Source organism: Dioscorea cayenensis, chromosome 26 (genome assembly GCF_009730915.1).
Source record: "Dioscorea cayenensis subsp. rotundata cultivar TDr96_F1 chromosome 26, TDr96_F1_v2_PseudoChromosome.rev07_lg8_w22 25.fasta, whole genome shotgun sequence".
Taxonomy (NCBI): Eukaryota; Viridiplantae; Streptophyta; class Magnoliopsida; order Dioscoreales; family Dioscoreaceae; genus Dioscorea; species Dioscorea cayenensis.
The window spans coordinates 830535-840405 of NC_052496.1; the positions used below are offsets into that span (position 1 = coordinate 830535).

At 31.5% G+C, this 9871-nt stretch overlaps 2 protein-coding genes across 2 annotated transcripts; one reads left to right on the plus strand and one right to left on the minus strand.

The window, feature by feature from the left end:
• Positions 1-3891: 3891 nt before the first annotated feature.
• LOC120253210 lies at positions 3892-5562 on the plus strand. Its single transcript, XM_039261536.1, has 3 exons — positions 3892-4348; positions 5178-5290; positions 5392-5562. Exons 1-3 carry the CDS (start codon positions 3892-3894, stop codon positions 5404-5406), a joined length of 585 nt encoding a protein of 194 aa, XP_039117470.1. The 3' UTR covers positions 5407-5562.
• A 2064-nt stretch (positions 5563-7626) lies between these two features.
• Positions 7627-8991, minus strand: LOC120253211. The gene is made up of 4 exons (XM_039261537.1): positions 8470-8991; positions 8163-8388; positions 8007-8076; positions 7627-7795 (listed from the first exon to the last, which is right to left on the minus strand). Exons 1-4 carry the CDS (start codon positions 8989-8991, stop codon positions 7627-7629), a joined length of 987 nt encoding a protein of 328 aa, XP_039117471.1.
• Positions 8992-9871: the final 880 nt, after the last annotated feature.

Below are 9871 nucleotides of genomic sequence, written 5' to 3' on the forward strand. Positions count from 1 at the left end.
TATATATAGGAAAACAAATAAATGTGAGATCATTTATTAAATGCTTATTTGATGCCTACTCCTTTGTGTTGATGTAATCATTTTGTTTGTACAGGTAGAGCAAAAATGGCAAAATAAAAGCATAATTCAATTCCAGGTACAGTAAGAATGTAATTTTTTTACGAATATGGATAAGCCATGTCAAAAATGTGTACATGTAAGGAGTTAATATCTTAATTAATCATCTGTGCCATCACCCCACATGCAGAGACTAAGATTCGAATATATTTTCTCAATAAGAACACGAACACTCCTCTTAGATGACTAATATTAATGGACCAAAAATTTATTGGTAAAATGAAAAAAATTAAAAGAGACATCAATATATTGACAACCTGTAAGTATAAAATAAGAAAACAAAAGTCTGCTAAAGAAAAAACCAAAATGGAAAAACTCTGAAGCATGCACATGCTAAATGATAATTTTTTAGCAAGAAAACAAGGTAATATATATATATATATATATAATAGATTCATGCCTAAAGCTCTATTAGAGCTTAATGAGAGGCTTCCAACAAGATTGTTGGACTTGCTGGAGCTGCCACTCCTTGAGAAAAGCAAAGAGGATGATGTGTGATAATCCCCAATACGTTTAAAGCAGGAGAAGCCAAGCCGGGAAGAAACCAGGCATGTGAGGCTATCCATAACTCAATGGAAAGCAACGAATATAAGCACTGCATGTAGCTTAATGAGCTCATGTCTCCCACTATATATACAAAGATCACGAAGAATTGTATGCTTGATTTGTTTTAACTATATTTTGATTTGATCTACCAATTATTACTCTTCTCACGCCATGTACTTTTTTTCTATTTTAAATTATTTTGGTGTAACCACTATCTGGGTAGAGGAATGTACAGTTTGTAGACTAAAATAAACTTTATTTATTGTCACAGAGTACTCCTTTGAAATTTCTAAAAAAATAGCATACGCAACAAAGACATTTGGTATTAATTTCTGGCTATATATATATATATATATATATATATATTGCAAAAAAATGGATAAATAACTATATATCTTTCTCCGAAGTTTCAAAAGAGAGCAAAAACCTCAAGATCGAACACAATAGTCTTATATATCCGTGGTTCCAGGTCCTTAAGATTTTGTTTAATTAAATAATAAATATGTTCTATTTGAGAAAAAAAAAAAATATTATAGGAAATTATAAACCTGAAAGGAGAAGGATTGGTACAACTCAATTAAAATAAAAATGGCATTAACAAAAGAATACGTTGAACTATATTTAGGTGTAACCACTAAGTTTTTGTTGACATATAGAACTCCAAAAAGGTCCTAAAAACAATTAAAACCATTAAACAGGACAATAAAGAAAAACAACAAAACTTCAGCAAAAAAAAGCCCGGCTTGCAAGGCACCTTCTTCCAAATATCTAGGCAACTCATCCAAGCCTGAATAGAGCAATAAACTTGCTGCTCTAAGGCTTTTATGCCATTTTCAGTATTCCTGCTGTCCACATCTAAAGGAGAAAGATTAGAACTTTTTCAGAAATAAGATTTTGCTTAGTACGAGAAACTAAATGGGCAAAGTCATGCATAGGGGCAAGAAAGAGAACGAGCATTCCAAGTCTTAGCAACAGTAATCACTATAAGAAACTGCTGAATTAGAAACAGAAATTTAGCAACGGAATTATTCTGTTACTAATTCGCAACGAATCAACAACGGATTACTTATCCGTTTCAATTTTGGAAACAAACTTTACATCTGTTTCAAAGGTTGAAACGTGAGTTTTGTCCGTCGCTAATTTGTTACTAATTTACAAACGGATTACAAATCCGTTTGTAAATTAGTAACGGATAACAAATCCGTTTGTAAATTAGTAACGGATTACAAATCTGTTTCTAATATTAGCAACAGAATATAATTCTGTTGGTAATTTAGAAACGGAAAGAAATTCCGTTGCTAAATTTATATTTTTATTAAAAAATATTTTTTTTTCTTTAAGATGATTTAGATAAAATGATAAATAACATTTATGTATATGTGTATGTATAATATCTATTTAAAAAATATATAATAGAGATATTTATTTATATAGGATTAGTATTTAATGATAATATCTATTTAAAAATTATTTGAGAGTTTTTTAAATGGCTTAGATATATAAATTAGACCAATAATTTTCTTAAAAGAATTAATATATATAATTCGAATGAATACAATAAGAACTTACAATATAGAAATTTTCTAAATATACTGATTATTTCTAGGTAAAATGAGTTTTAAAAAATAAAAATTATATAAAAATAAAATTGCAAACGGATCCAAGGATTTGTTGGTAATTTTACATCCCTTGGTAATTTTACATCCCTTGGTAATTTTACTAACGGATCGTTCATCCATTGGTAATTTTACAAACGAATCCCTGTCCGTTTCTAAAATTACAAACAGATCTTCGGATCCGTTTGTAAAAGTACCAATGGATGAACGATCCGTTAGTAAAATTATTTTTTGGAATAAATTTTGTTACTTATGTAAATCATAAAATATTATTTTTTAATTATTAACAATAAATTAAGAAAGTTATTATTGTTGAGAAACAATTGATTTGAAATATTAATTGAGAACAAATTATTATTACCATTTATGAAAAAAAGTTATTATTATAAATTCATTAGAAAGTTAATTTTTATGAGAAACAATTATTATTACCATTTATTTATTTATGTTATTATTTTATCTCTCTTGATTTTTATAAATATATTAGCTTTTTAAATTATTGATATATATATATATATATATATATATATAAGTCATTTAAAAAAATTTCCAAATAATTTTTAACATAAAAAAATATATTTATAAAAATCATGAAATATACCACTACATATAATTGTATTTTTTTAATTATTTTTCATGATTTAAAAATTAACATTGCATGACTTATAAATTTATAATTACCAAAATTTACTTTTACAAACGGATATAAGGATCCGCTTTTGTAAAAGTATAACGGATCCCGGGATCGGTTGGTAATTTACAAACCGATCGGGGATCCGTTAGTAATTTTACAAACCGATCGGGGATCCGCTGGCAATTTTACCAATGCATAAGGATCTCGTTAGTAATTTTACAAACCGATCGGGATCCGTTGGTAATTTTACCAATGACAAGGATCTGCTTTCTAATTTTTACAAACCAATCGGAATCCGTTGGTAATTTTACCAATGACAAGGATCTGTTTGTAATTTACAAAACGTATCCTTGTCTGCTGTAAAATTGCCAACGGATCCTCGATCGGGTTTGTAAAAATTACCAACCGATCCCTCGGATCCGCTTTATATTTTTTTACAAATGTATCCCCGTCCGCTGGTAAACTTAAGAACGGATTGTAGAAATTATAAACGGATTCCCCGGATCCGCTTTGCAATTTTATTTTTTTAATTATATTTTTTTATTAATCATTTTATTTCAAAATAATCAATACATTTAAAAAATTTATATATTTTATGTTTTTTTTGGAAAATTATTATGATTTTTTTAATATTTAAGTTATTATCATATCTATTTAAATTATGTATATATATTAATTCTTTTAAAAAAAATTATTGGTCTTGTTTATATATCTGAGTCATTTCAAAAGTTCTCAAATAATTTATAAACATTATATATTTTAATATTTTAAGTAATATGAGTACAGTTAAGAAAATTGATAAATAAATATGAATTTACATAATAATATTAGAAACTGATTTATTACTTCGTTTTCGAATTTATTAATATTATAAAAATAATTAGTTTTGAGACGAATTTAATATTAGTATTTAATTTTTAAACGGATTAAAAATCCGTTACTAAATTTAGTATATATATATTAAAAACCCTAAACGCGATGCCCCTCTCGCCTCCATCACATCCCTCCGCCTCCCGCCGTCACTTCGTGCTCATCTTCTTCTCTTCTCCGGCGATAGGCGGCGCCTCAAAGCTTTTCATGCTCCTCTTCAACCCCATACCTCGCCTCTACCACTTTGCCCCCTCCCCCCTCCGCCCTCCGCCCTCCGCCATCCTCGTTCCGGACCACTCTCCACCTCCGCCGGCCGTCGCCTTCTCCATCCACTCTCTCTCCATCTCACCTCGATTTCGCCATGGATGTAGAATACGATGTCATACATCGGCGAGTGCATTCTCAGCGTCCTTCTCTCCTGTGAAGTGGCTTGAGAAGGACAACGTTAGGCTGTTCTCGCATCAAATTCCAGCTAGAAAGCTCACAGATATGGAGGGAGTGGACTTTCCGGGGGAGTGTTGGGAGCTAGATCCTGCATCACTCCCCGCTGATTTGCTTCGCCTAGGTCAGTGTAGATGAACCAAGCCTGCCTTTTTTGTCTGTTGGAATCTGAAAAAAACTGTTTTTTGCGGGCTATAGTTTAAATCTCATGGGTTGTGCTTTACTTGGTTGTTCTATTAATAGACATTTGATAATATTTTCACTATTTATACTTATTCGAGTTTTAACTTCAAGATATGTTCTTTTCTTGTTTGTTCATTTTTATTGTGTTATATCATAGCATATTGAAGATCATGTTCTGTTGTTCTGGCTATTCATCCTGAAATTTATTAACATGTCATCATATCAACGTTACACATGAACATTTTTGCTAATTGGCAGAGAGCTTGTGTTTTCAGTGATCGTAATATTGAGCATATAATGGATGCTTGTTGAATGTCAGAACTTACACCAATTCCATTGACAAGCAGATTGCCATAGTGCATTTACTTACTCCGTGTGCTTCATAGAATAATTCATAGTGTTGCCCATGCTCAGGGTAACTCAGATCCCAGTAAGTTCTAAGTATTGATGCGAATTTGTTATATGCTAAATGGAAGGCTTGCTACATTTGATATGTAACTGAGTAATTCCACTTCATTGTAAAGATGCAATGCTTGATTTGGTGATCAGAATTTAAAGACAATGCATTCTTTGGTTATCGTTTTTATGGCACTTTTATATGATCATGAATTAATTGCTGAAGATTATATCTTGGAGCTTTTATGGAATGGGTAATCTTTTTTATAGTGCTTTCTTGGGCATTTAATGGAGTAATTATTTGTTTTTCTTCAATGAATTTTGGTTCAGGTTATTAGCCTTCGTATGATTTAAAATGCCACTTTCTATGTAAGATCATTTGGAGACAAAGGTGGTGCTCAATTATATGTTCCCAAAGATGGTGGCTGACAGGAAGTTTTGGTTGCAAAGAAAAAAAAATTTGATCATATTGTTATTCAGACCACAGGTAAAAGACTGTTTGCTTGTCTGCACATAATCCAACTGTACCTATTTAACTAATTTGAAATGGTATTCATGCTAAGTTTAAAGAATGTGTAACATTTGCAGAGATTGGTGAAATAAAACCGCAGAATGTTGCAGAATGATGAAAACTCATCTTGTGGAAAGAAGGAAGAACACAAAATCAAAAGTAGACTCAAACTAGTATTTAGAGGTGTAAATTAACAAGAGATACTTGTATTTAGGGCCCTGTTTGGTTAGAGGGAATGAGAATATGGGGATGGGGAAGGGGAAGGGATGGGGATGGGGATGGGGATAGGAATAGGGAAAGGGGATTGGAGATGGGGATAAAAGTAATGTTTGGTTGAAGGGAATGAGGATAGGAATATGAGAGGGGATAGGGGAAAATTTAAGTAAATTTACTTTTTGTATCCTTTGAGTATTTTTAATTAAATAATGTATCTTAATTGTAAAAAGAAACAATTATTAAATGCCTCCAATTTTTTTATAAATAATATTTAAATGAGTTATTGATGTATTTATTTTTTTAAATAAAATTTTTAAATTAATAATTGACAAATACAATTTAATTATTGTTAATTAAAAATAAATAAATGTCCAAATTTAGTTATTTTTTTAAATCACCAAAAATTTTTAATAAATCTAATATTTAAAAAAAAATACACACCATAACAATACTTTTTCGTTTCCACCCAAAACATTATTCAAAAATCAACATGGCTTCTCCTCATTTTTAAAAAAATCACAACAACATTCCTAACAAATTTTGAGATATTATGCACTAATAAAAAAAACACATTATAGGAATGCTCCAAATTAAGAAAAACATAAAATCCAAATGACACTAGCCATATTACATGAAAGTTTAAAGTTTGAGTTTGACATAATATGATGGATACATTACATAGCCAAGCATTAAAACAAGAAACATAACACCATTACATATAATTTATAAAGCATTAAAATGAGGAACATAACACCATTAATATGCATACTTCATAGATTAGGTGGTATATATCCCAATCTTGCTAGAAGTACATGACAAAATGGTAGTTTCATGCTGCCCGGTAACTCAACAAATGTTTTGAGTTCATCTTCATGTTTTGGCAAAACCTGCAAGATAAACATCACTTCATGAATAGAGAGACCTTCAACCAATGGAAGTATTTGACGTAGCAATTTCCTCCTTTCTTCATGCTCTTCACGATTAGCATCTTTTTTAGCAGCTACATCGGCCATCGACCTAAATCCCGGTCCAACTGTCTCCACAAAGTTGCGGAAATTTTCATTCAGTGTGTCCATGGAAGGGTCCTGACCAATACTTTTTCGTTTTCGGCGGGATTTGGCGGTACTAGTACCTTCTGAAGCCACGGGTGATTCTTTCGTGATGCGGGGTTCTTGCATAGGCGTGGAAAACTCATCAGTTGGTAACTGAGAGAAACCCATGTCCTCATCCAAACTAATATTTTTCCCGAGCATATTGTTCGCATCATCTCCAATGTCACCCCTTGCGCTCCCTCAGTGCTCTATCTTTTGTGAACACTGGAGCAAGATCATTGAAAAAAATGAAAAAAACACTTCCCATAAAGACCAGCTCGCTTCTTTATGGTTCTACATTGCATCAAATAAGAAAAATGAATGATATCAATAAAATATATCCATTAAATTATCAATTAACCATGAAATGTAGTGATACATACCTTAACATATTCATCATATGCGCTTTTCTCACACTCAATAGTGCACCTTTCATAGTTCCAAACGAACCCACTAATTTGTAAGATATCACTTATTGCGATGAGTTTGTTTTCCTTAAAAGCTTCACCCTAGACTCGATATTAGGTGAAGCTTTTTATCATGCTTTGATGGAAGTTTTTTTCTTTTATCATTCTCTCTAATTGAACGAGGTAGCCATTGCGAAATCCATTCTCCGCCCGCCACATTGGATTTGTTGATAGCTCTATTAAGGCATCAATAAGTGCCTTATCCTCATCTGTTGTCCAATAGTGTTTGCTTTGTACTCTACGGCCTACTTGTGAATCCGAATCCATACTAAATAAAAAAATAACCATAAGTCAAATTTAAATCAAGACATGGAAAAACAACCATTTCAAAAGGGTTACATTCTTTTGAGAATTCACATAACACCAAGAAATTTAAATAACAAAGATATACATAGAAGACAATCAAATAACACACCACACATCATAATATGATAAGGAAAGTGCTTGCACATATCATCCTTCAAATAGGACCACAAAAAAACAAACTAAGATAAACACATGTTCTCAACACTCACATGCCTAACAAACTATCTATTAATTAGTTTGATCTCCAACTATTAAACATATTTGTAGCCATGTCAACTCTAAATTGGGTCCACTCATCTGTTGGATCAACAACTGTAATATTCTCAGTATCATCTTGCATGTCCTCCTCCGAATGCAGAAGCTCAAGTTCATTTTCTGCAGGATCTTCAGTCATCTCTTTTCTAATAAAGTTATGCAATAAGCAACATGCATTAATGATACGTCGCTGGGTTGCTATATTATAAAAAGCTTGGGCTTGATAGAATTTTCCAGCGAATTTTTAGAAGACCGAAGGTCCGCTCAATTACATTCCTAGCACTTGCATGTTTCATATTAAAGAACTCTTGAGGTGTACGTGGTTGGCGTCCATCATCCCAAGAACTCAAATGATACCGTTGTCCTCGAAAAGGCGCAAGAAATCCAGGGCAATTTGCATATCCAGCATCCACCAAATAGTAAAATCCTAACAAACAAACAATTACTATTAGAAATTTGTATTAAGGACTAACTATTAGTATCTAAATGACAATGTAATTATAATTTATTTACCATTTGGAACCATTAATCCATTGTGCTTTGTTATTGCATCCCTAAGAACTCGGCCATCATGAGCTGAACCCTCCCAGCCAGATAAGACATATATAAATTGCATATCTTGACTACAGACACCGAGTACATTAGTAGTTATTTCAGATTTTCTTGATCGATATCTTGCTCGATCGACTTTTGGCACATTCACTCTAATATGAGTTCCATCCAATGCTCCAAGGCAATTCTATATTAAATATAAATAAAATGTTATTATCTTAAAAAATAATTATTATGTATTTAAAAAAATAATGGAAGTCAATAATACCTTAAACCACTTCCATGTATAATCAGTTGAATTTTCTAGGATGGGTTCTGGTTTTTTCAACAAGACACTATGGCAGAGTATGGTTGACTTTAAGACGGCATGAAAATGTCTGCTAACTGTCTCACCAGATCTGATGAAATCAAATTTGATTATCCTATTTTTTACATGGTGTGCTAGAATGTTCAGAAACATCGCAACCATTTCTTCAACCATGACATTTTTCGTGCCTCGTAGCCCACCAGTCGTACTTAATAGTTGACATAATCGATAAAAACTACGTCGGTCCATGCGTAGTTTATCAATGCATTTTACATCACTTTCATAAATTACACGTTGGAGATAGTCAAGTTGTTTGTGTCGCCTAGTAGATGTTGAGTCAATCGCATGTTCAATGACACCATTTCTAAGAGCACGGTGCCTTATCGCACATGCCATGATTATAACATTCACTACAAAAAAGTAGCACATATACATTGCATATAGTTGAAGCTCTTCCAACTCGTCCATTTCATTGATGTCCATTTCTAAAATAAAATTTAACAATGCATTAAATTGGGCAATAATAAACACTATACAAAAGCATGACTAATTCATAATATAAGAAAAACAAGAAAAAACAATGCATTGGGCATTTCTGAATATTTCAACTATGGTTATATTAAAAATCTTTATTTCTCAAAGTGGTTTGGTATCCACTATTTTTCAATTAATATCTCTTATTCTTATAGTTTTTCTACAACTTCAATCATAACAACTATATATTTTGAAAAACGTCAAAATCATAAACCACTTTTTTTAAAAAAATTTTTCAAAAAGAAAAAAAGTTTCAAATGAATACATCACCTCTAATTTTTTTATTTATAGTTTCTTTTTAAGACCCACGCATCACCCAAATATTCAACACTTTATCTTTCTTTTTTTATTTACATAATAATAAATCAATTACAACACTGAAATATATGAGTTAATTCAAAGTTTCTTTTAAGACCCTGATCACCTCCTGGCATAACAAACAAAAAAACTAAAAATTCAAAAAAAGAAAAGTACAACAATAATTAACACACCAATCAAAAACCAAAACCAACTCTGAATCAATATATGAGTTAATTCAAGTCTCAATGATTCAATCGAAACAAAACTCTAACCATTTTCGGGAAACCAACTCTACCTCATATTTCCCTTAGATCGAGATCAAAAAGAAACCCAACTGCAGATATCCAGGTGTATAAATGAATGAGTGATCGAGTAGTGAGCCTTGAAAGCCTAGCTAGATTTTTGACACTTGCCAAGAAACACTCGCAAAATCAATATATATATATATATATATATAAATGTATGGAGAGATAAACGTATATAGTATCAACATTGGATTCACACCATCTAAAGGCATGATTAATTCACA

What these genes read in the sequence shown, in the direction of transcription:
- LOC120253211 (XM_039261537.1), bottom strand. Translation starts at nt 8,991, where the DNA reads ATGGACATCAATGAAATGGACGAGTTGGAAGAGCTTCAACTATATGCA. An exon ending in ATACATGGAAGTGGTTTAAG is followed by an intron (nt 8,389 to 8,469) that starts GTATTATTGACT and finishes TATTTAATATAG; the next exon opens with AATTGCCTTGGAGCATTGGA. An exon ending in GCGCCTTTTCGAGGACAACG is followed by an intron (nt 7,796 to 8,006) that starts GTATCATTTGAG and finishes TAACTTTATTAG; the next exon opens with AAAAGAGATGACTGAAGATC.
- LOC120253210 (XM_039261536.1), top strand. Translation starts at nt 3,892, where the DNA reads ATGCCCCTCTCGCCTCCATCACATCCCTCCGCCTCCCGCCGTCACTTC. An exon ending in CGCTGATTTGCTTCGCCTAG is followed by an intron (nt 4,349 to 5,177) that starts GTCAGTGTAGAT and finishes TTTCTATGTAAG; the next exon opens with ATCATTTGGAGACAAAGGTG.